Here is a 27,478-nt window from a genome sequence, read left to right as displayed (position 1 = left end):
AAACATGAACTCAAACAGAGACATGAATGCCAGTGTTCACTGCAGCATCATTTACAGTAGCTAAAAACTGGAAACAACCCATGTGTTCATCAACAAATGAACTGATAAACAAAACATGACAGCTTGGCTGATATGCACACAATGGAATATTCTCAGCCATAAAAAGGATTGGCATTTTAATGCATACTACAATATGGATGAACCTTAAAAATATTATTGTAAAGAAAAGCAATGCAAAGAAGGACAAATATTGTATGATCCCACTTCTATGAAGTATCTAGAATAGGCAAGTTCATAGAAACATAAAGTAGAATGGAAGTTACCAGGAACTGGGGGGATGGAGACTGGGAAGGAGGAAAGTTACTGCTTGATGGTTACAGGATTTATTTTTGGGGATGATATAAATATTTTAGAAGTAGATTGTCATGACAGTTGCTCAATGTTATGAATGTAATTAATGTCACTGAACTGCACAATTAAAAAATGGTGAAAATGGCAAACTTTCTGTTAAAAAATGTAAAAATAATTAGGACTGTAATAATGCTTATTTTGCTTTCGCTTTATGGAAAATGTGGAAAATAGTTATTATAGCTTTTATCATCCTTGTCTACTAATTGTGTCACTTGTGTCAATTCTGGTCCTGTTTCTATTGGTTGTTTTTCCTCCTCACTATGGGTCATATTTTCCTGCTTCTTTGTATGCCTGGCAATTTTTCATTCTATGCCAGACGTTATAAAATCTTGTCAGTCTTATGTCAAGTCAGTCAATGAAACGTTTTTAATTCATGTTGTTTATTACTTAAAAAAAATTGTGGGCATATAGTAGGCATTATTGTTCATTAATTTTTAAAATGCATGTTTTTTGCAACAACATTATTAAAAAGGAAAGAAAGAAAAATGACCCAAAAAGTGGGCATTTAGTGAAATTTGAGACCTCTATTCACATTTTCCTTACATATGTGCAGGTCTGAGATTGCAGAGTCTTGTGTCAAGGGCTGTCATAATGCTTACTCTGCTTTCATTTTATTGAAACTCTGGCAATCTGTGGCAATCTGAAATATGCTGAGATGAAAACTTTTTTTTTCTTTCTTGATACGGAGTTTTGCTGTTGTTGCTCAGGTTGGAGTGCAGCGGCACGATCTTAGCTCACTGCAACCTAGCCTCCAGGGTTCAAGGGATTCTACTGCCTCAGTTTCCCTATTAGCTGGGGCTACAGGTGCCTGCCACCATGCCCAGCTAATTTTTTTGTATTCATAGTAGGGATGGGGTTTCACCATGTTGGCCAGTCTGGTCTTGAACTCCTGACTTCAGGTGATCCACCCGCCTCAGCCTCCCAAAGTGCTGGGATTACAGGTGTGAGTCATCGCGCATGGCCGAGATGAAAGCTTTTAACAAGTCAACCTACAGAATCATTCTTTTGGATACCAAAGCAACACCTATCTGCATAATATTTTAGACAATAAAGATGCCCCATTTTTTCTTGAAAGAGAATTAGCAATTTATTTTTTACTTTTATTTTAGTTTCAGGGGTACATGTGAAGGTTTGTTAAATAGTAAACTCATGTTACAGGGGTGTGTTGTACAGATTATTTCATCACCCAGTAGCCAATAGTTATTTTTTCTACCCCTCTCCCTCTTACCACCTTTTACCCTCAAGTAGACCCCAGCATCTTTGCGTTCTTTTTTTTTTTTTTTTTTTTTTTTTTTTTGGAGATGGAATCTCGCTCCATTGCCCAGGCTGGAGTGCAGTGGCAGGATCTCTGCTTACTACAAACTCTCCTGCTTTCTAGGTTCAAGCAGTTCTCCTGCCTCAACCTCCCAAGTAGCTGGGACTACAAGTGCATGCCACCACACCTGGCTAATTTTTTTGTACTTTAGTAGGGACGGAGTTTCACTGTGTTGGTTGCCCAGGCTGGACTCAAACTGCTGATCTCAGGCAGTACACCTGCCTTGGCCTCCCAAAGTGCTAGGATCACAAGCATGAGCCACCATGCCCGGCCATTTGTTAATAAGTTCTTGTCATTTAGCTTCCACTTATAAGTGAGACCATGTGGTATTTGATTTTCTGTTCCAACATTAATTTGCTAGAGGGTAGTAGCTAGAGGATAGTAGCCCCTAGCTCTATCCATGTTCCCGCAAGAGACATGATCACCTTCATTTTCATGGCTATGTAGTATTTTGTGGTTTATATGTACCAAATTTTCTTTATCCAACCTGTCATTGATGGGCTTTTAGGTTGATTCCATGTCTTTGCTATTGTGAATAATGCTGCAGTGAACATTTGTATGCAAGTGTCTTTATGGTAGAATGATTTACATTCCTCTGGGTTTATACCCAGTAATTGGATTGCTGGGTCAAATGGAAGTACTGCGTTTAGCTTTTTGAGGAATCATCATACTGCTTTCCACAGCAGTTAAAAACTAATTTACACTCCCACCAGTAGTTTATAAGTGTTCCCTTTTTCTTGCAGCATCGCCAGCATCTGTTCTTTTTTGACATTTTAATATTAATAGCCATTAAGACTGGTGCGATGATATCTCATTGTGGTTTTGATTTTGATTTCTCTAATCATCAGTGAAAGTGAGCTTTTTTGTATATGCTTGTTGGCTACATATATGTCTTCTTTTGAAAACTTTCTCTTCATGTTCTTTGCCTGTTTTTTAATGGGGTTGTTTTTCTCTTGTAAACTTGTTTAGTTCCGTATAGATGCTGGGTATTAGACCTTTGTCAGATGAATAGTTTGCAAATATTTTCTCCCATTCTGTGGGTTGTCTGTTTACTCTGTTGATAGTTTCTTTTGCTGTGCAGAATCTATTAAATTTAATTAGATCCCAATTGTCCATTTTTGCTTTTGTTGTGATTACTTTTGATGACTTAGTCATGAAATCTTTACCCTTTCCTATGTCCAGCGCAGTATCACCCAGGTTGTCTTCCAGGGTTTTTATAGTTTTGGGTTTTACACTTGTCTTTAATCCATCTTGAGTTGGTTTTTGAATATGGTGTAAGGAAGGGGTCCAGCTTCAATCTTCTTTTTTTCTATTTTGAGACAGAGTTGGACTCTTGTTGCCCAGGCTGGAGTGCAATGGCATGATCTTGGCTCACCGAAACAACTGCCTCTTGAGTTCAAGCGATTCTCCTGCCTCAGATTCCTGAGTAGCTGGGACTACAGGCATGCACCACCACACCCAGCTAATTGTGTATTTTTAGTAGAGACAGGGTTTCTCCATTTTGGCCAGGCTGGTTTGGAACTCCCAGCCTCAGGCAATCCACCCGCCTTGGCCTCCCAAAATGCTGGGATTACAGGCATGAGCTACTGTGACTGGCTGCTTCAGTCTTCTTTAATGCCTATCAGAGAGTAAGAAGGTGGAGTCAAAGACGACTAATGGTTTTTGTTGTTGTTTTTTTTCTGTAAAAATCGCATATTAGTTCTTATTATGCTTATTCTTTCACTTACTTCATTTAACATATAGAAAATAGTTATTGCATATTTTACTGTCCTTGTGTACTAATTTTGTCACCTGTGTCATTTCTGGGCCTGTTTCTATTGGTTGTTTTTTTCCTGCTTTTTAAAATGCCTCTCAATTTTTTATTGAATGCCAGACATTATAAAATTTTCCTTGTTGGGTGCTGGGTATTTCTGATTTTTATAAGCATTCCTCATTTTGGGATACTGTTTTGTTACTTGGAGATTCCTTTTTTTTCTTTTTTTGAGGGTTGCTTTTGTACTTTCTTGGGCAAGGCCTGAACAACCTTTAGTCTAAAGATAATTTTTCTTCCATGCTGACTGAGTACTCTGCCTAATGTATTACAAGGTTTTTTCCCCTGTAGACTGTGAAAAAACAAACTGTTCCCTGCATTTTGTGAGCTATATACATTCTCCCTCCTTTCCAGTGGTTGTCTTGCTTGCCTTTAGTATTTTTCTCCCACAGATGTGCTGATTAGTCATCAGGTGGAAACTAGAGGGAAACCTTTCCGCAGCTTTCATGATTCTTGCTTTCTGTGATGCTGTCTCCTCCTTATCCTCTGCCTTGTAGTTCTGCCTGTCTTGGCCTCCCCTTATTCTCAACTCTGACTTAAAGACTCAGGGATTCCACCTGAGTTACCTCCTACTGCGAATGCTGTGGCATGAAAACTCTTCAGGCAGTAAGTTGGGAAAATTTTAAGGGTCATCCTATTTTTCTCTCTTCTCTGAGATATTATTGTCTTGTACTCTCTCTTACCCAATTTCTAGAAACTCCTGTTTCATAAATTTTGTCGAGTTTTTAGTTGCTTGAGGTGGGAGAATACATTCAGTCCCTGTTAGTCCATCATGCCCATAGCTTGTTTTTCAGCTAAGATGAAAATTTCAGTCAGCCTTTCACCTACTTTAGTGGTATTTTTAGGAGCTTTGGCAGTTGAGTCTTATTCTCAAGTGAGGCTAATCAAAATACTAAATTATTCAAGCTTTGTGTTTTTGAATGGGTTATACCAAAAGAATAAGAAGAATTTCAGTGTAGCTGGAGAATTTCACACACGGGTAAAGCTTAAAAAAACAAATATGCAACCACGTATGATGGCTAATGCCTGTAATCCCAGCATTTTCGGATGCTGAGACGGGTGGATCACTTGAGGTCAGGAGTTCAAGACCAGCCTGGCCAACATGGTGAAACCCTGTCTCTACTAAAAATATGAATAAATTAGCTAGGTGTGGTGGCGCTCCCCTGTAGTGCCAGCTACTCAGGAGGCTGAGGCAGGAGAATTGCTTGAACCCAGGAAGTGGAGGTTGCAGTGAGCTGAGATCGTGTCATTGCACTCCAACCTGGGTGACAGAGTGAGACTCTGTCTTAAAAAAAGAAATAATAATAAACCCAAATATGCGTTCTTTTCTAAATTATGTATTCCCAGACCATGTTGCTGGGAGGGCATAATTGGCCACAAGGACTTTTAGATTGTCTACATTCAAGGAGACATAGTAACTTGTTTAGGTTAGTCACTAGGGAAAAGTTAGGGGAATAATTGAATATACATTTAATAATTATTTACGATGAGTTATTCAATGGGGAAAACATTGTTTCTGACTTAAACAGAATTTTGTAATTGAGGAATTTTGTCAGAAATTAGGAGCACAACTTACTTAAAAACTTTTAATAAATCAAACAATCCTCTAATTATGAAATGTTAATGGCATTTATTACAAACAGACCAAGATTTAATAGAAGTTCTGCTATTCATTGTATGTGACCTTAGGCAAAGAATGTGATCTTTCTTACCTCCCAAACCCTGCCCAGTAGAATCTTGCTTTGTCACCACCAGGCTGGAGTGGGATGCAGTGGCGCGACCTTGGCTCACTGCAACCTCCACTTCCCAGGTTCAAGCAATTCTCCTGCCTCAGCCTCCTGAGTAGCTGGTATTACAGGCATGTGCCACCACACTCAGCCAATTTTTGTGTTTTTAGTTGAGGTGGGGTTTCACCGTGTTGGCCAGGGTGGTCTGAAACTCCTGACCTCAGGTGATTTTGCCTACCTTGGCCTCCCAAAGTGCTGGGATTATAGGAGTGAGTCACCACACCACCCCATAATGTGATCTTTATAAGCCTCAGTTTATTTATCTGTAAAATGGCCTTAATGTTCCATATTTTTTGAAGATGACTTACTACTATGCATTTGAATCACTTGGCATAGTTCTTGGCACGTCTTTTGTGCTAAAAAAATTTATCCTCTTCTCTTTTTTTATCAGATTTAGAGCAACCCTTAGGAACCTTCTCTATTCTTTTTATTTTGAATTTTTTTTTGTCTCTGTCAATCTGATGAAACCTGCCTGTCTCAGTCAGTATAAATTCAACTCTTCCTCCCAAATAAAATCCTCATTATTCTTTGCCTTCTGTTTTTCTGACCTTTAACTGTCTCTCTTATTTCCCTGTCCCAGGTATACAACTCCAGAGCTGGCATTCTCAAAGTCAAGCTCTATCTCTTCCTATCTTTCTTACCCCGTGTGCTTAGTCACCACTCTCATTTTTCTGCTGACTTTATATATATATTTTTGAGACGGTGTTTTGCTCTTGTTGCCCAGGCTGTAGTGCAATGGTGCAATCTCGGCTCACCGGGTTCAGTGGATTCTCCTGCCTCAGCCTCCCGAGTCACTGGGATTACATGTGCCTGCCACCATGCCCAGCTAATTTTTGTATTTTTAGTAAATGGGGTTTCTCCCATGTTGCCCAGGCCAGTCTTAAACTGCTGACCTTAGGTGATCTGCCTGCCTCAGTCTCCTTAAATGCTGGGATTACAGGTGTGAGCCACCACGCTCAACTGCTGACTTTATTTTTGAAGAGATATTTGAGTATGTTTATCCTCCCATTGACACTGCAACTGTCTCAGATGTCCTCATGCCTTTTTTCACAGATAATTTGTGTAGGCGCTCAGTGATTTCATTTGTACTCTGTTTCCTCTGCTGTGTGCTGTATGATAAGTCCAGAGTGTTTTTTGTTTGTTTTTAAGAGACAGAGCTAATATTGAACTTTTCCTGTGTAAGTTCTTTGGTTCGCCTCAAGGATGGAGTCCCCACATTTGAGAGTGATCTGCAGAGTCCTCCACAAGGGAGTGTGAAGCCTAATCTTCATCCTCTCTCCCTCCTCTGCTTCCCCATCTTGGATATTTATATGTAGTACCTCTGAGCCAGTATTTTTATTTGTACCTTTTTTTTTTTTAATTCCTTTTTTTTTGTTTTGGAGACAGAGTCTCTCTGTGTCACCCAGGCTGGGGTCCAGTGGTACAATCTCAGCTCACTGCAGCTTCCCACTCCTGGGTTCAAGCAATTCTCCTTCCTCAGCTTCCCAAGTAGCTGGGATTTCAGGTGTGTGCCACCATGCCTGGCTAAGTTTTGTGTTATTGGTAGAGACGGGGTTTCACCATGTTGGGCAGCCTGGTCTCTAACTCCTGATCTAAGGCTATCTGCCCACCTTGTGGGGGCAAAGTGCTGGGATTACAGACCCGAGCCACCACTCCTGGCCTTGTTTGCACTTTAAAATCTTCCTGCCTTTGTTTATTCTTTTATTTATTTATTTTTTTGAGGCAGCATTTCACTGTGTCGCACAGTCTGGAGTACAGTGGTATGATCTCAGCTCACTGCAACCTCAGCCTCCTGGGTGCAAACTATTCTTGTGCCTCTGCCTCCTGAGTAGCTGGGACTACAGGCATGTACCGCCATGCCCAGCTATTCTTTGTATTTTTAGTAGAGGTGGGGTTTTGCCATGTTGGCCAGGCTGGTCTCAAGCTCCTGGCCTGAGGTGATCTGCCCTCCTCAGCTTGTCAAAGCCCTGGGATTATATGCCTGAGCCTCCATGCTCGGGCCTATTTTATTTCTGTTCTTTGTTCTTTCTTTGTTTTTCTTTTCCTTATGTCAGCCTCAATGTCACTTCTACCAAACACTTCCCAACACACTGTGGAAGTAAACTCCTTTAATGCTTTATTTAAACAACTATATGAATATGACTCTTTCCACCTCTCTCTTTGAAAGAATTTTGGGTTTGGTTGTTAGTTATGAGAAGACAGAAAAATATTTAATACCTTTCAAGGGTTCAAATTTATCAAGAATTTGAAACATCTCAGAAAATAATGAAAAGAGATCAAATTCTTAGAAGTCTTGTGGTACACAGTTTTCTAATCCTATTATTCTGTTATTTATATTTGAAATCATTTTTCTTCTTCTTTTTTAGATACCCCTTCTCTTCAAATCACCCTTTGTCTTTGAGTTTTTATTGATTTGTGTATCCCACAGTGCCACTGTTCATCCATCCATGCCAGCATCTGTCCTTTGCTTTCTTTCTCTCTCTTGCTCTCTTTCTTTCTCTTTTTCTGTCTTACTTTCTTTCTCTCTCTCCCACCCTCTCTTGAAATCTTTGTTGAGGTTTTATTCCATGCCAGGTTGTTTCACAGACATGAGCCACTACCAAGAATGAGCTTCCCTCATCATTGAAATTAGATTAGGTAATCTAATTTCAACCTGACAAGGATTCTTGGTATTTATTTCTCTCTCTCTTTTTAAATAAATTTGTGCCACATTTTCCTTTTCCTTAATAGTTTGTTTATGCCTTTTTCCATTCCTGTCCATATATTTATGAGTTCTCCTGCAAATGTCAGTATTTCCGTTGTCAAGAAATGTCAGTGGAATTCTTTTTATTCATCAGGTATAGTCTGGGCATTTGAGGTTGAGTGGTGAACAAGATGAAGCCTCTGCCTTCCTGAAGTTTCCATTCTAGTGGGAGAGACAAATCTATGAAAAAACAACTAAAAATCTTTTTAATGCAGTATTTTCTGACATAAGCAATATGAAGGGCAGAAATGTGTTGCTACTTGAATGTGATTGGATAAGACCCTTCTGTGTAGGTGACATTAAAACTGAGGTCTGAATAAAGAACAGAAGGTAGACAGGTGAAGATCTGTGGGAAGAACATTCTGAGCAACAGGGACAACAAGCTTAGAGGCCCTGATTCAGAAGCAAGGGTGTTGTGTTTGAGGGCAAGAAAAAAGGCTAGTGTGGCTAGAGTGGAGTAAAGAAGCACAGTGGCTGAGCATGTAACTTCTAGCCCATGCTAATTTCCTGGGCTGCTGTAATGAATGACCACAAACTGTATGGCTTGGAACCGCAGAAATCTGTTATCTTGTAGTTCTGGAGGCTAGAAATTTAACATCAGTGTGTCTGTAGGGCTGTGATCCCTCTGCAGGCTCTAGGGAAGAATCCTGGGCTTTTTTCTTCTAGCGTCTGGTGCCTCCCAGCAATCCTTTGTGTTCTTGGCTTGTAGATGCATCATTCCAATCTCTTCTTTAGTTTTCACGTGGCTTCTATAGCAGCCATTGGATGTATAGCCTATCCTAATTCTGTATGACCTTAATTTAGTTACATCTGCAAAGACACTATCTCCAAATTATGTCACTGTATTAGACTCGTCCACAGAAACAGAACCGCAGCAGAACATAATAGAACCAACAGAAAATTATTTATTATGAGAAATTGGCTCACACAATTTTGAAGGCAGACAAGTCCCAAGATCTAGAATCAGCAAGCCAGAAACCCAAGAGAACCAATAGTATAATTCTAGTCTCAAGGCTGGCAGGTTTGAAACTCATGAAGAGCCAATGTTTTTATTGTGTGTGAAAGCACAATAAAAAATTGATGTCCCAGTTCAAAGGCAGGCAAGAGAAATTTTCTTTTATCTGGGAGAGAGTCAGTCTTTTGTTCTTTTCAGACCTTCAACTGATTGGTTAAGGCTCACCCAGTTTAGGGAGGACAACCCAGTTTACTCAGCATATCAATTTAAATGTTAAACTCATCTAAAAACATCCTCACAGAAACTCCCAGAATCATGTTTGACCAAAAAAAGTGGGTGTAACAGAGGGTTGAATAATTTATATTGGAAATGAGGTAGCATTTCCACACCTGATTCTTTTATCAAGTTGTTGTTCCACGTTTACTTGATTTCTTCCAACAGCTATATGCTCATTTCTCATTCAAATATATTTTGTGGGGTTTTTTTTGGTGGGGTGTGTGGGTGTGTGTGTGTGTGTGTGTGTGTGTGTGTGTCCGCTGTTAGTGATCTTATCTCCAAGGCAGCTTTCTTTGGATTAAGATTTCAGGTTTTTAAATCACTACTGGAAGATCTGTGAATGAGCTTGTTTTGTGACCTTTGCAAGAAACTTACTTGTTCATATGATTCCTGGCATGATCCTTCTCCCTTTTACTCCCAAGAGAGAAAAGCATAACATGAAGGTGAGTGGCCAGGGATGTCAGACACAATTGGCGCTTTGGAAGAATTTAAACACTCCATTTAAATTAGCCCTAGGGTTAGAACACGCATCCCCACCTCGGGTGGAGTACACATGTATCCTGTCTGTACTCAGCAAGCTGTAATAGTAGCCATGGCTTCTCTGTGTGGATTTGTAATAAATGGAGCACATCTATTTTAGATGGATAATCAATTTTGAAGTCCCTTGTTGTAAGTATGCTGTTAAAACAAAAATGTTAACTTCATGAGTGTAATGAGTAGCTTCGATGATGGCTTATTGACAGAGATGGAAGTAAAGGCAAGTGGGGGGAAGTGAGAAGAGGAGAATGAGTGTTATTAATGAGTATCTACTTGCAGACTTGAATGTCAGCAGCAACATTCTCCCTCCTGGAAGTGTCTTTCAACTATGCCTCCCATTACATTCCTGCAGCTCATGGTAGCATGAAGATTGAGACAGAGTGTGTCTCTAAGAAAGCCCTCCTTTACAATATAATGAGATGGAGATGGGTAATTTGCAGAGATTGCTGGAGCAGTGGTCAAATATGAAAAAAAATATCCAGCAGAATGAAAAGACCATGCTAAACAGGAGATGACTTATAATGAGCCCAGAAATTGCATATCAGATAGCCAGCTGGCCAGCATTTCCTTATATCCCTGTCTTCTCATGCAAACTGCTAAAATATTCTCCTACTTTTATTTTCTCAGCTTCTTAAGAGTTCTCATTTCTACCTACCACACTGAAAATATGAATGAATTGGCAACTCTACCACTGCAAGAAATAAGATTGAAGCCCTTTCAACAGAAATATTTGCCTAAACGTGGATGGATAATATTTCAAATGCTTTTGAAACCAAGGAAACTTCTGTTTCTTTCTTTAAAAAAAAAAAAACACCTAATTTTCAAGTCTCAATTTGACTCACAGCCTTTTCTGTATTCTATGGCCTCTTTTGCTATATAGTTTGGACAGACTTTGCTTGACGTCTCCAAGTAAGAAAAATGGAAGCGGTCTCTTCTTACTGGAAATTGACAGGGGAGACTTGGTGCAGTGCCTCATGTCTGTAATCCCAACACTTGGGAAGCCGAGATAGGAGAATCACATGAGGCCAGGAGTTCAAGGCCAGCCTGGGCAAGATAGTAAGATCCTATCTCTAGAAAAAAAAAAAATGAGCAGGGCATGGTGGTGCATGCCTGTAGTCGCGGCTACTCAGGAGGCTGAGGTGGGAGGATCATTTGAGCACGGGAGTTTGAGGTTGCAGTGAGTCATGATCTTGATCATCAAAGAAGAGTCTTGTCAAATTATTCAATATTTAGGACATTATCTGTCTACTTTCCTGATTTTTTACCTTTTGGTTACTGTCTATTTTGTTATAAAATGAGAAAGCAGTATCAAACCCTAAATATACATCTGTAAATGAATATCTTACCGTACATTTCAAACAATTTTAATGCTGTTTCTAAACATTCTCCATTTTTTTTTTTGGATTGTTTTTAGCTTGATCTGTTGTTGTCTGTGTTCATCTAATTTCTGTTTTGGAATATTATCAAAGCTACCAAATATTTGCAGCCATATTTAGATACAGATTTACGTAAAAATATATGACAGAGACTCTTTTGTCGGCCTTTTGGATAGCAAGACCTCAGGGATATATGATACTTGTTGAGAGCCTCAGCCAAACTCTGACTTCCCTGTGACTGGTAACTTCTGTTACCTATACTTTGATGGTGGGGTCCTGTTGGTGACCAGGCATAGAATCTCACTGAATACAAGGCTGTAGTCAGAATCCTGGGGTTGTAGGACTGGACAAGCAGAAATCTCTTTACTTAATAGATGTCACTTCTGTTCAAATTCTCTAGCTGTGACTGAAGGGAGTTGCAAGTAGCCAAGAAAAATGTGGTGCAAAGGGTATAAGGGGGAGGAAATGTCAGGGCCATGGACAGTTGGCAAAGTGGATCACAAGAGGATTTTTCTACACGTGTTTTCTGCCAGATCCAGAAATCAAAACTGAATGCCATGCATCTTTTTCCCTTTAAAAAAAAAAGGGAAGAGTACAGTGGGTTGGCAAATGTGAATGGCTCCTGATAGGAGACTCCGTATGCTTTCTAGCAAATGCTGAAACAAATTCAAGTGGACCTTTAATGTATATGGGGATCTTGTGTCTGTGTTCTATCATGTGCCTGTGTTTGTGTGTGCCCGTGTCTGGGGGAGGGGGGTTATAAGGCAGGGTGCTTAAATGCTTTGTTGCATTATGTTAATTCCTCGGCAGTGCAATCAAATTCATGTCGTAATTAAAGCTGTCAGTTGGAAGGCAAACCAATCGCCATGAAAACACAGCATAACAAATGAAGTGAAATGATTCTGCGTGTAGCTATACAATGCTTCGCCAGGCATGAAATTAAATAAGTAATTTGATGTTGACATCAGAAATTGAAATGATACCCACTGTTCCCTCATTCAGTCAGACCTGCATAAACAATAGCCAGAACAAATATGCACAACAAAGCCCTCTTCTCCACCCAACTCCCTGAGTAATGTACAATATATATGCAAAATAAGCATAACAGAGCTTTCCGAGACCTGAAGGATGTAATTTTCTTTGGTATACAATAAGATGATATGTATGTGGGGGTAGGGAAGTGGGTTTTGTGGGAGTATTTCTCTTTCTGGGATAAAATACATTTGCAGGAAGGGAAAGAGATGAAATAAACAAATCCCATGGTCTCTCTGAGTAATTCATCCTAAAATGAGTTTACGTCCCAGGGGCATGACTCCAAGCTGGTGGAGACCTAACTTGGCTTTTGCTTTCTTCTGCTGCTGCATGGAGGGCTGTGGGTGCCGGAAACAGGTGATGCTGTCATATGGCTAGTCACTGGTATGAGAAGTTGTCTCCATGACTACTGTGGATCTCCCTTCATACCATTTATGGGATTAAGAATGCAGCAGGATTTTAAAAAACTGAGTCCAGTGAGCAAGATCACACATTTATGGTGTTTCATTCCCCTGAGCTTGTGCGAAATGCTGAGATGAAGAAAGTTTTGCTTTGGGAACTGCATTAAGGAATGTCCTGAAGCACACTGTTCTTGTTTGATGTAGATGTCGTTACACTACATATTTCCTTCTCAAAGAGCTTAGCGTCAAGAAGAATCACATCTGCCGTATTTTTACAGATGTCAGATTCTCCTGAGCCACTTTTCTTATATGTAATCCATTCATTTATTTATACATTCATTCAACAATTCCTTATTAAATGCACCTTATATGTAAGTCATTGTGGAAAGCTCAGAGAAGCAATGATGAATAAGCCAGATGGTTACTGCTATCTGAAGTTTCCAGAGTAGGGAGCAGGACATGTAGGCAAAAGAGATACCAGTGAACAGAGTAGCTGTTACATCAGGGCAAAGGTCATTTTGCTCCTGGGAAGGTGTAACTTCCAACCCAAGCTCATCAGAGAAGAGGCTTGGCTGGTGCAGGGATGCTTAGCTGAGACCTGCAGACCTATTCAGCATTTGCTTTATCTTCATTTCAAGCTTAATCACAAAGACAAAGGGGATCCTAAAAATTAAAGAATTTATAAGGAGATGTTTTAGGAGATAAAAGAGAAACAAAAATCAGAATCTCAGGCATGTTTAAAATACAATTTTTTGGCTTCTTTCCTCAAATTAGTGACGCCCTGCATTCTTTTCAGAATTAATATTTTTAAGTTCGCATGTGTCAGAGCTATGACAGCCTAAACCGGCGATTCTTAAACCCTTCAGAAAAATGGAGCTTTTCACCGCTTCTCTTTGCCCACATATTCTTCGCATTTTAGTCTACTAATTACGTTTACAAAATGTCTCATTTTTGAAAAGCACTGTGTGTGTACTAACTGGTGCCTTTAGGGAATAAACTGGCAAGTAGGTCATACACTGGAAAAGTCATCCAAACCCACTGGGCTTTTTATTTTCAAGTCAGTCTAGGCTTTTTCCTCTTGCCTGCCCCTTTGCGGCCACAAAACTGAGTAGCTTGGGACCAGGGCATTGAATGTCAGCAAGTCAGGGAGGCAAGCTGATGCGTGTCTGTTTAGTCTCAGTGCAGGGCGAAATGCCATCATTAATTCATTACCCAGCTGCCTGTCAAATAAATTGGCAATTACGTCCACCGCAGAAGCTTGGAATTCAGTAAATAGCACGTTAGCATCTCTGAGTTGTTGAGAGATGTAAAGGGGAAAATTAAGCAACACGGTGTTTGTATCAGTAGCAGATGACAAGGGGCAGCATACACTGGTGATGTGATGTAGTGATGAAAAGCCTGCAAAGGGCTGGTAATGAGCTGTGTGGATTGGAACATGTTAAAAACCATTGCTGATTTTCCACTTTGTCTTTATGCTTTATTGCAGAGTTCAGCTCCTTCCAGCTTGGGAACAGGCTACTTCGTAAGTCTATCTCAACTTCCGCATACGTGCCTTGCATTGGCATTGATTTACTTCTATAATGAATGCTCACTGGGATGGGAAAAAAATCTCAGAATTTATCTCTCAGTCCTAAAGAGCAGGCTGATTTCCATTCTTTATTAGGAATTGTTTTATTTTTGGAAGACATAACATACTGGGCCCTAAGGATCATAAGTAAGTGTGAGGTGTATACCTGGTTCCTAGCACCCAGGACATTAGCTCCTTACCTGGCTATATAAGGAGATACAGGGAACTCTGATTAGCTTGTGCCACCATTTCCCCATAATTGCTTTTTTTAAGTAAGACGTGTCTTGTGGGGGATGGAATTCAGATTATGCATTGAGGTATTGACTTCTTGAAGAGCAGCATCTCTTCCTGTACAATGAGTTGCCTTTTTTTGGTGGGGATAGTGGGGAATGGAGATGGTATTTTTTAGTGAATGTTTTCCCTCACAGTCTGTGTAGCTTGCCTTTAGGTTTTCTTTTTGAAATAATTAAAATAATATACTTATTTTTGCTAAAATGCAAAGTTTATTTCTGAAACGTATTCTCTGTCCTTTGGGAAAGATGGTGGTGGGGTGACCCTTCAGGAATTATCACAATGTTGTGATAATCGTGAATCTAAAATTCATTCTCAGATAGCAATTGTCACTTCATTATATTTATTTATAATGAAATTTCCGTTTTTGGATTTGGTGATCCTTTTCAAGATACAAATAAAAAAGAATGAAAAATAAGCATTATTTGTACAAAAGGATAACATGTCAATGTAGAAGTCTGTTGTGATACTTAAAGGAACCTAATTTGTGTTCTGAGTGATGAACACTGATATGGTCATGCCTCAGCATTTTCCGAGAAAATAGTGAAATCATGAAAATCAAATAAAGTGGAAAATAATTACTGATTCACTTTAGTTGTGTTTAACTTTTCTCCCCAATAGTAATTACTCTGTTCTTCTGCCCACATATTTCTGTCAATACATTTACATTAAATGTATGTACAGCATAATTTCATTGATAAATGAGTATTTTCTAAGCTTAGCAAAAGTGGCATTTTCTAGATGTTGACATTTTTTTGGTCTTAATCTATAATAGGAGAAAAAGGATAAAGATGATTTTTGGACCTGCTCAATACAGTTAGCACACTTACCCTTGCTCCTACTTACTGTGGCTGAATATTCATGCTGACAGAAACAAGCAGGATACATTCAGTATCCTGCCTCAGCAGTCGAAATAACAGACGTAGCCCCATCTGGCATCTCTTCACACCAGGCTGGATGTGGGTTGAGATGCTGGAAGTAAAATCTGGAGACTGCAATATCTGTTCTCCATCCAAAAGCTGAAGTCTCTCCCTTTGATTTCTTCAGCAGAAAGAAGGCCAAAGCCACTACCTTAGTCCTTGATTACTTCTATACTGAACATTCTAGTATTTTTTTTTTAATTGTCAATATGATCACCCTGAAAGGAGAAAGCCATTTCTGGAAAATTGAGATTTTCATTATGCTTTTTGTCACTTATTTTTTTCTCTCATTCCAAGAATGCTTATTTTTATTCCCTAATAATACATGCTTATGATTAAAGGGTCTTTAATTACAAGTCTATTAATAAAATGACTTTTAAAGCACACTGGATGAGTATAAACGTTTTTTCTAATTTTGGTAAAATTGCTCATAGACTGACTTACTTTGCTTACATAAAAATCTGTGGTATTATTAGCTTACATGGAGAAGATACATACCATATATATATTCGGCTCTCAACTATGACAAAAATGCCCCACTAGGATGTGTTTCCAATAATGTGATTGTTATGTTATCAGAGTGCAAAATCTATTGATATTGTTGCCAGGTCCTCATGAAAAGTATCTTCTATTTCAGCTTTCATTCCAATAGTATCATATGTAATAATTTCCAATAGTAACTTCCCCACTGGTGAGTTTCATACTTTTGAGTGGAAATGATATGTTCACAACTTACATTAGTTCTTCTCCAACATATTATGTACACTCTGCTTTGTGTTTGTGCTATCATAATAGCTTTTTACTTATGTCTGTAACAAAGGCTCAGCTTCAGGTAAGTGAAATGGTAATTTTCAAGTCCATCCTTAATCCTCTTTAGCATCTCTTTGAAATGTGGACGGAGGCAAATCACCTTCAGAGTCGATGAGCTATTAATGCAATTGAACCGTAACACGAATTCTGGTATAAGAAAGCTGAGGGCACTCACCTTCAGTTTAACAATCTAGAAGTGTTTTGAACACTTTCCCGTGCCCCGACTTCACAGTATTCCTTTGTTTCTGTTTCATACTCCTCTAGAGCTTTTGTCAACTGAGGTAAGATGCTATTCATTGTATGTGTTAATAATAAAATAGACACTAACCTGAGCATACACATACACACCCTTAGCCAAAAACAGTATATTTTATTTTCAGCTCTTTTATCTGTAGTGATATGTTAAAGGGTTTAAAGGAGAAGCCTTTGTTTTTGATCTGGTTGTATTTGTTTATATCTCCTTGGTTTTGTGTTCCAAAGATGTCTGCTTAGGTCTGTCACTTTTCCAATCCGTTTAGAAGCAGAAGATTTGAGAAATGAGAACAGCAGCTAAAATCAGTATTTACATAAGCATATTGCAAAGAATTCTTAAACTAGACAAAATAGAGAAGGATTGGAACAAACTTTCTACATTTTTGGGAGCTTTTGAATAATGTGGGTGTTATACACACAGAGAGATACACATATATATTCATTACATACTCATGCCCAGCTCATATTCTAAATATAAATGAAAGTATAGACTAGTTGGAATCAATTTGCTTTTTTTTCTTTTTTGGCAAGAGCACTAAAACTTGTTAGAGTGTGTGTAGGATTTTCTTTTCTTTTTTTTTTTTAAGTCAATGCAGTGAACATATTTTCTTTTCAATTTAAATGTTTTAGGCTGTATTTTCTTCTTAAGCATGAATTTGAGGTTTCATTATGCATAGTGTATAATTAATAACTTAGAATGATCTTTAAGACTACTTGCATGACCTTGGTCACGTTATTTGATGTCTCTGAGTCTGTTTCCTTAATACCTACCTATTAGTGTTACAAATATTAAATAAGATAAGATGTTTAATGAACACAGAATATCACAGTATACTACCAAGTAATAAATCCTGCCTTCTGTTATTCATACAATCGTGTGTGATGGAGCAAAGTTAGTCTCATCGGGGGGCTGTGCAATGTTGTGTTGATAAAAATTAATGATAAAAAGTAGGTTTTGTAATTTTTACCTGTATAACAGGAGTATTTTATTCTTATTACATTCTTGTAACTTTCTAAAGAGCCCAGGATTTTGTGTTTGATCAGTTATATACCAATTTATTCTGTATGTGAACATAAAACAGATAAGGTATTCATCCTTTGTGATCCTATGTGAACATGATGATGTTGGAATGAACCGTTCTATCAGCTGTCCGCATATTATGGTTATTCTCTTTGTCAGTTAAAGTTACTTGTGTATTTTCTTCCTCAGAAACATTAGGAGCACTTGGAGCTTTTAAAGACTGCTTAGTAGCTTTTAGGATTGGGCTGAGAGATTAAGGAACACCTGTTCAATATATTCAAGTTTTATGAGCTCGTATCACATTTGCTTCTTTCTGACAAGAAAAAGAGAAATGGATGCCCTAGCATATATGAACACAGTAACTGAAATCTGTACAATGAAAAGACCAGTGAGAACATCTCATGTTGGCCAGTGGTCTGGTGTGTCATCACAGGAAAGATCTGGACTCATTCTTTATAGCACTTGACTCCACCTGGAATTGGCTGCTGCTTTTGGGGCAACTAACCAGCCAGGCAGAACTCGATCCCTGGTGTAGGGGAAGTACAGCCTTACTTTATATTCCAAGTGACATGTTCTGCCCTTTCTGGATAATTTTCAGCCTTCTTCCAGGTTTGAATCTAACTGTCTTAGAACCATAGCCTCAAATAACTTGGGTCCTGCTTTTGTAAATTCCAGTAATTTCTCTTAAGGATTCTCAACTAATAATTTTCATCTTCCTCAGTTGGGTCACATCTAGTAATTGATATACTTTAAGGTTATCAGAGAGAACAACTTACTTCTACTCAGTGACTAAAACTGCCACTTTATATGGTAAAGGGAAATGTGTAGTGGTATACATCTTAAAATGGGATTTGTACAATTATTGTTTTCCTGCGCAATTGAATTACTTCAGTTGTGTAGATAGTGCTGGTAACAGGCAGTAGGTGCAAAAATCTTTCCATCCAGAGTTACAAAGGTCATAATGGGAATATTCTTTGTCCTTTCTAAGTTTTTAACTATAAACCCTTGAAATATCTCCTGTTTTCCTTTGCTATAATTTTTATAACTTCTTTTTTTTAAAAAAAAAAAAAAAAAAAAGACACGATCTCACTGTGTCACCCAGGCCATAGTGTAGTGTTGTAGTCATGGCTCACTGCAGCCTCAACTTTTCTGGGCTCAGGTGATCCTCCCACCTCAGTTTCCCCAATAGCTGGGAGTACACGTGCACGCCACCATACCTGGCTAATTTTTGTAGAGACGGGGCTCCATCATGTTTCCAAGGCTTGTCTTTAATTCCTGGACTCAAGCTATCCACCCGCCTTGGGCTCCCAAAGTGCTTAGATTACAGGCGTGAGCCGCCATGCCTGGCTGTATAACTTCTAAAACTGATTTGTGGTATTTTGTTTAACTATGGTTTTAACTGTTCTCCCATTTGCCCAGATAATACTCACCAGTGGTGCTGGTGGCTGCAACATTTATCCTGATATAACTGCCAGAAAATATCTTGCTCTCATTATTTTCACATCATTCTAGTATATCAACATTGGAAACAAAAGATGTCATTCTACTTTCAGTGGCCGCATTTCCGTTTATAAAATATAGTAATTCTTGATCACTGAAATGTCACATCCTAGAAAATGTAGCATTCCTATGCGTGATATTAACATCGTTCTCTAACAGTTGTTGGCCAAGATTCATTTGATTTACCTGATTTTTCCAAAATAGAGGATTCTGATGATTCAGATGATTCTGGTGTTAGTTCTGCCTAGAAATAACTCCAAGAATAATTTTTGTATTTTATTTTCACCTTGAAAATCAGTCAGATTGCTTAGGCCTCAAAGAGTGTGTTTATGTAAAATTAAATGAGTGCTGTCATGGAACTAACTGTCTTCCCCACCCCTCCCCATTGTGAAAAGGGTTAAATCTCAGTAGATTTTATTGTTAGGCAAGAGAGAAATTAATGTTTTTAAAAATGTGGACTTGTTTTTGTTTTTAAACACAATTGCTTTAAAAGATTGGACTTTTCTTTAAATAGACACTTCTGTTTGTCTTTTTAAGTATTAAGCATCTTCTCTGTCAGAGAGATCACTGTTCTAGGTGACGGGTCATAGATGTGAAAAACTGTGGCCTTTCACTCAAGAAGTTTACTCTGCCCTAAACTCCAGTTCTTCCTTTTCTTTGTGATGCTTTTAATTTTTTTTTTTTGAGATGGAGTCTTACTCTGTCACCCAGGCTGGAGTATAGTGGCACAATCTCGTCTCACTGCAACCTCTGCCTCCCAAGTTCAAGCAATTCTCCAGCCTCAGCCTCTGGAGTAGCTGAGACTACAGGTGCCTGCCACTATACCTGCCACTCACTGCAACCTCTGCCTCCCAAGTTCAAGTAATTCTCCTGCCTCAGCCTCTGGAGTAGCTGGGACTACAGGTGCTTGCCACTATACCAGGCTAATATTTGTATTTTTAGTAGAGACAGTGTTTCACCATGTTGGCCAGGGTGGTCTTGAACTCCTGACCTTAAGTGATCCCCCCGCCTTGGCCACCTAGAGTGCTAGTATTATAGGCGTGAGTCAACCCACCCAGCCACTTTTAAATATTTCTGACACATTGTATTTATTTATTTAGTGGGGGTGAATTCTTTTATTAGAACATTCAAATTAACAATTTGGTTTGCAAGAAAACTGATGCCATCAAGGAAGATGACAAATTACTAGGCAAATTTCAACAAAAATTTCTACAATTTATAAATGAGGGCTGAGCGCAGTGGCTCACGCCTGTGATCCCACCATTTTGGGAGGCCGAGGCAGATGGATCACCTGAGGTCCTGAGTTCAAGACCAGCCTGGCCAACATGGTAAAACCCCATCTTTACTAAAAATACAAAAATTAGCGGGCGTTGTGGTGTGCGCCTGTAACCCCAGCTGCTCAGGAGGATGAGGTAGGAGAATCGCTTGAACCCGGGAGGCATAGGTCACAGTGAGCTGAGATCATACCATTGCACTCCAGCCTGGGTGACAAGAGTGAAACTTCATCTCAAAAAAAAAAAAAATGAGATTGAAAATTCAGTTTTTTATTTAATAATTCCAGTCCAGATGCCCTTTCATTCTTTGAATTTGCATATCTCTATCAGATTTTTTTTTCAAACTTTCCTGGTTGTCTTATATATATTATCTTTTGTAATCCAATTTAAAAGTGGCTAGATAGGATCAGATTCAGGTTTGAATTTGGGCAAGGATTCCTCATAGATAATGTGTGCTTCAATTAGGAGCTATGTATTTACAGTAGTTATTTATTTTTGTTAATGTTAACAGCCATTGATTAGGCTCACTGTTCATTAGGAGCTGCAAAATGGTGATATTGCAGTTTCATCATTATATAAAGAGAAACATCTACATTAACTACAGGTATGTGGTTATCCTGAAGTACAGTTAACACATTGTATTTAAATAAGAGGGTTTGAGCTCTCCAGAGAACCTAACACTATTTATAAGATGTCTGATGGGTTTTAGTTTCAGAAGTACAGATACATCAACCTGGTGCTGACTGCAGCCCCATCCGAAGCAGAAGAAATAGTCCTCTTCCCCACTTGCCATACTTGCTGTGATGCTAGGAAAGAATTTTGTAATTCAAGTGTTCATTCATCACCTGTTAAGTACTTATATTTAAGATAAATAACATTAAGTATTTTAACACTTCACCTCAAATAAGACCCTAATCTTTGTATTTATTAGTAATTAACACTAGGTAAATGAATTATTGGCCATTATTTATATATTGACAAATATCTATTATAGTGGAAATATTTTTGAAAATCTATATTTTACTAGAAATCCATGAAAGATCTCCAGTTATTATTATTAGGGCATTTGGACTAATTGATAAAGAATTGAGTTGGAAAACTGCTCTCCAGATGGAGACTTCAATTTATTTTAGCCCACAAGTATGACTTAAATATCTACTCTTAGTTCTTAAGTTGCGTAATAGGTAAGCATGGCTCTCAAAGATTTGTAGTTGAATTTGAAGCAAAGCAACCTGATTGGTCTATGAGACATGTAAGTATAAAGGAGGACCAGTTAAATGTAGCAGGCTTAAATTGTGCAGATCTTGATGGATGTTTCAGTAGTCAACAAGAAAAGAAAGGATGGAACAAAGTTTGAGGTGGGGGGAGCAACAAAGACAAGAACACAGAGAAATTGCATAATAGTGTGGATTGAATTGACTGTATCATGTTTCTGGAGAAAGACAACTCTTAGGTTTTTAGAGAATGTTGGCTGATTACACAAAATGTGGGATAAAGCCAGGGAGGTAGTTGGGTGAGTGGTAAAGAGATTGTTCATAGAGAAGGACATCAAGTAAAGGATCAATGACTACAATACTCTTCCTTGGAATTATAGTCCCCAGAAGAGGAGATTTGAATGTAGGGAAATCGTGAGTTTGGAAGTTAGAATAAGTAGTTAGAAATTTAAATGTAGCTTAAAATCTAGGACGTTATCAATGGGTTTGAAGCTACCTGTGTACTATGCAGAAACACTTGAGCAAATGAAACGTGTTGCTCTTCCTTATGGTAAAACATTTTCACATTTTTGAACTGTAACCTTTTAAAATACTACCCTGAAGTGTGTTTCCTCCTAGTAACCAAACCAGAATCTATACTAAAATAACAATTCTGTTAAAATTTGAAACTACAGAATTAATTTTAGTTAACCTGGAGGGTTGATTTCTACTTGGACCAAGTGTCTGCAATCTGACAGACTCCTCCACCTGGCAGAGGTAAACTCTCTAATTTCAAGGGCCTTAGACAGAAAATATAATTGTATTTCCCATGTCCAATTCTTACCCTTTTTTGGTCATGTTTTTGACCTACATTTTAATTTGGGGAATAGGATCAGTGAGCCAGAAGCAGACAAACCCTGACTAAATGAACAGTACAAGTTAAACTCTGGTGAGAGACATTTAAACATAGGTAGAATCACCACAATAGGATGACTTTTCCAGCACACCCTATAGAAATTGTTTTCTGCCTACACACTATGTTTAACTTTAGCTTCCTTATTCAGTACAAGGGAATGGAGAAATTTAACAAAAGATAATCAGGTGAGAAAGGATCAATTGGTGTCTCCAGTTGCAACCAATACTTTTAACCCTTTCATTTTCTCAACATTTAAATGAGGGAATGGGCTGGATATTTTAAAACATTTGCTATCTACAGGAATCTTTGTTGTTGCTGTTGCAAACGCTTTTTAAGGAGATGAGTGGAAAACTTACGTACTTCTGATGGATGTGGGGAAATAGCCCTCAGCTGGATCTCTCTGTCCTCCTAACCCACATCTCTGGCCCTTCAGATTTAGAGGGAAAAGATGATTTCAGAGAAAAAAGATTTAATGAGCCACTAGACAAGAGAGTTGCTAAAAGGGCCTTAATTTCAATATTTCAAAATGTATGATTCCAGCTGCCTTACAACTAGATGTCTGCCATGTGCAACCATTGCTTGTTGTTGCCCTCACTGCCTTTTTTTGCTGTCGTTTGAGCCCCAGGAATGCAAGGACATAGTCTCTTGCTGCTCAGTGAACACTGCTCTTCAGTGTCAATGTTGAAAGGAGTTGTGATTTCAGTGGAGTGGCCAAGTCTGCTTTTATTTGAAAGTAATCTATTTTAAAACATGTTATGAACAAAAATGCAGTTATTCATGATGAATAATGTTTTATATTTGCGTCATTCAGTTAGGGCTAGTACATACAGATATTGAAGCTGTTGTCTTTTCCTGTTCCATAGCTAGTAGATCCTATTGAACATAGAGATGAAGCAGTACAGGCTTTAGCACAGTGCATTGACAGTCCCAGAGGGAATGGACAGGCCATTGCCATGGAATTCTGAAAATAATTTTATTTTCATTTTCATGTATTTTTCTGACATTGGCTTTAAGAAAGCCTGTCTTATCCTTGTTGGAGATTTCCAAATTACGGAAATGTTGGATTTGTTGATACGAGTTATATAAAATGAGCCACGGGCAAAGTCAATTCCCAAGGTTTACTCTGATTACCCACACAATCCTTATTTTGATAGATTTAACTAGCCTGGAGTTTTATTGACTACCATTCAGAACCTTTCAGATCAAAGGACTCATTCCTTTGCTTAACTATTTAAAAAATATTTTTGCTGAAATTGTAAATTAGATGCCTCCCAATCCATTGCATAAGAAACTTATAGCTTGGTGAAACACCAGGAGTATCATTTGAGAAGAGGTTAAAAAACACAACTGGGGCTTGTTAAAGAGGAAAAGTGGTATTTTAACTCCAAGTGTCACATTTTCCTATAGTCAGCTCTAGCAGTAAACAAGAGTTATTGGAGGCTTAGATAGTTTGAGACACTTCACTTATCTCCCAGTAGTTGACTTCAGAAGCCAAACATTTAAAGTACATTTTGCTCATGTAAAAATGTTTATCCATTTAAAATACAATGTCATTTTAACAAAAGCACCCTGGTGACAAGCTGTTTAGATATAGCACAGTTGATAAACTGTCAGGTCCTGTACAGTTACACTTGAAACTGTACACATACACTTGAAAGGACCGCACAGTAACACAAGAATTGGCATTATAAATCACTGTTAATGAACCTTAATTTGCTTAGTAGGCTAATGAATGATCTCCTATTTTTCTTCAGTAATTAGCTTTGCTAACAGTCATGTCAAAGGGACCTTCCTTATACTGTATTTAATCTCTGCTCTGAAATCTTTGGTGTCTAGTTTGCAGGATGAATAAAAACAAACAAAAAACATTTCAGTCTCCGTTGACAACTCCCTGGTAATAAATCCAGATGTAGGGTTGTGGCTGTTTTCAAGTAAGAAACATTGCCAAAGGTGATGAGTGTCTATTAGGGCTAATAAACTGTAATATAATCACAGATTTGGAATGGAGTGGTGAAGCCAGATAATTGCAGTGCTTCCTATCTAAACGTGCTGCTGTGTGTAGTGGCCTCTGATTTTAAGGAGCTGTTAAAAATGCAGCAAGGCGTAACAGCTGTGGTTCCTAGAATACTCATAATATTTCATATGTTCATCACATCTCATAAAATCTTGCCCAGACCAACAAATGACTACTTATATGTACAGCTGGACTGCCTTAGAAGGAAATTAGAGAAAATCTGAATCATGTAGGTGACATTACAGAGACCCACCAAGAACTCCCCCAAGCCCATGCTGTGGCATATTTCTCTTATTGCTCCTAAGACTTCTTCCTTTCTATTTTTAGTCCCTGAAGAGAACATTTGCCTCTTATCTTTTGTGAGCAGATCTTACCAGTAACTCACTTTTTCCTACCTTTGTGGAAAATAGACCCAACTTTGCCAAGAGAACTTAGGGTTCTATATTGAGCAGAGAAATTCAGGTGAAGTTAGTGTCTCAACCCAAAACCAAAAAGAGACAAGAAATTTAGTTCTCCTAGAATTTTTTAAAATTAAATTTTGTAATAACTTTGCAATATAACTAGCTCTGCGATATGAAAACTTGGTTTTTCTGGGAGGAGCATGAGTACTAGAACATTCTGAGAAGCAAAGGAAGCTAGTGAATCCAAAATGTTCTTTTAATCATATATTAAACAGCTAAGCATCATGACCAAATGGAAGCTTTAAACTGCGTTTGTAGGGAGGCATAATATAGTCACAAGTTATTTTCACCTAATTGTTTCTAAATTGTCCTCTTTACTAATTTGGTAATTGCAGTAGACCTATTATTTTGGTTTTACAAAGGTCCAAAGTTACAGAACCTCTAGGTCAGAAGGGACTTCAAAAATCACCTCACCCAATCACCAATCTGAAACAAAACTCAAAAAGTTATGTATTATTAGAGTAGGCTGACAATTAGGACTGTGACCTTGCCCATCCTTGATGCTGTCCTTCAGTTGGTTTAGTTGAAAGTCACATCACTTTTTCTGCCATGCCACAGTGTTTTCTTGATGTCAGTGGCTGTTTTCATATGTGATACTATTATATCTTTTTTTTTTTTCTGTATCAGAAATCTAATGGATTCTGTCTTAAGAAAAGGACCTTTATTACAAAATCTCTGTTGAAGTTTGTCATGGTATACTTAGTATACTTGGCTTATTTGTTTAACATATGTAGATTCTGTCATATAATACATTGTTGTTGATCCTAGTTCCATATTGGTGAAAATCATCAAGTGCTATAACTGTGTCTTTGTGACAGTTAAATTTCAGTGCTACTAGATTTTACTCATTGCTCTTCTTGTAATGCCCCATGATTTGATATATGCTGGCTGGGTATTACAAGTCTTGTGTGTTTCTTTCCATTGGTGATTCTTATCTCCAGTTTTAACAGAAATCAGACATTCTTCCTCTGTTTTGGTTATTTAAAGGTACATTTGGAAAGAGCTTTAAGACAACCTGTGGGCATACTTAACATACTGTACCTTTTTTCTTTGTAGTCATCCTATACAACTGTTTTTAAAAAATTAACTGGACATGGAAAAGTGTGGAAACCATTGTTCTATTACACAATGGCAAAATAATTGACCATTAAAATACACCTGTCATAGAGTTAGTTGTGATGTGACTGTATTCATTATAAGCCTCTTTAAATTATTCTAATGTATGTGAACAAGCAGTATTATGAAAAATAGAGGAAAGGATACACCATAAAAGAAATGCAGTTTGATACATTATTTATGTTTTAACAGATATGCTTGAATAGTTACAAGAGATAAATGAAAAAACTTGCTATTATTGATAGTAGGTCTATTATACACAGTAGTGTCCTTTGAAATTCTTGAGTGTGGCATACATATAAATTTTGAGTACAGAAGGGTTAGTTCATTTTAGATATTATTGCAAATTTTGAATTGGTAGGGTCAATCACATTTGTAACGTTTTGGTCACATTTACTTCTGATCATTGACCATTATCACATTCTGTTTTCTTCTATTTTCCAATGATGGGTCATACCACAGTTCTCTTTGAAGGGGCCTTTCGGTGTCAGCACATCTAGGCTATGCTGTTAACACTCTTGTGCCTCCAGTTAAGGAATGGCACATGTTGAGGGACTTCTTGTTCAAGTCAAGGTGCCAATTATTTCCTGCCTAAGGACTATTTTAGTGAACTCACTTCAATCTAAAATACTTGTTTATCTCAGAATGTTATTAATAAAGGATAAAATCAATGCAAAGCCAGCTATTTATGTAAATCTTATAAAAGTTTGATTTTCTTTATGTTTTTGTGACTAATAGCATCTCAGTCTTCCTTAGACAGGGGAGTGATTAGAGTTTAGGTTCCCTAATTCTCATGTCTTATAGCCTAAGCTAGACCTCAGTGGTTGCTATCTGAAGTTTTGAGACCCTCGTTCAATGTTCAGAGTCTATTGTTTCAGTACTTTCAGAGTGAAAAAAAAAATCCTGCTTTGATTCTTTTCCTACTGTGATGTGAACATTGTGTTATTTTCTACTAGGTGTGATTTTTGTTATCTTTTTCAATTTCATAGACCATAATTTTACTTATTTTAATTAACATGGATCTTATTTTCACTCCTATACATTTGTGTTTGTGATGTATTCTTCACTACATAGTTGAATTGAGTAATTTTATTATTTTTCATTTTTCAGTAATATGTTTATTCTTTGTTCATTTACTATTTTAAGCAATGTAATTACTTAGGTATTTTTATTTTTCCTTTTCTCCCATCTTCTGTTTTCCAGCCTCTACCTCCACTTGGTCCTATAGCATGATAAAATTGCGAACATGAGCCTGAATAATAAAGGATTGCTTCACTGATTGCTAAACATATATTATAGTGCTTTTAAACCCATTTCAGGTCATCATGCTGCCAATTAGTTTGATTACAAGCATTTAAGCTGTCAAATCATGAAAACTGAATGCTCTATACTTGTCTATGTACATGGCTCAAATATTATTTTGGGAGAAAGCTATGCCTGTTACAAAGACTACTCACAATTTCAGAACCTGGATAAAGCCAGTGTGCAATTTTGGAGCAG

General features: G+C 37.9%; 1 protein-coding gene across 5 annotated transcripts in view; it reads left to right on the top strand.

Annotated features, from left to right (window-relative positions):
• AUTS2 (activator of transcription and developmental regulator AUTS2) overlaps positions 1–27,478 on the top strand; it is a 1,216,826-nt gene that overhangs the window by 546,438 nt on the left and 642,910 nt on the right. For all 5 annotated transcript variants that reach the window (XM_032254887.1, XM_032254883.1, XM_032254886.1 and 2 more), the window contains one exon: positions 14,130–14,165. In XM_032254887.1, coding sequence (XP_032110778.1) covers positions 14,130–14,165 — 36 coding nt within the window. The remainder of the gene's footprint in view (positions 1–14,129; positions 14,166–27,478) is intronic.

Source organism: Sapajus apella, unplaced genomic scaffold, assembly GCF_009761245.1.
Source record: "Sapajus apella isolate SASKATOON/1434 unplaced genomic scaffold, GSC_monkey_1.0 scaffold88, whole genome shotgun sequence".
In the NCBI taxonomy this organism is placed as follows: Eukaryota; Metazoa; Chordata; class Mammalia; order Primates; family Cebidae; genus Sapajus; species Sapajus apella.
Note: the sequence above shows the minus strand (reverse complement) of the source record. Positions and strands in the feature narration are given on the sequence as shown.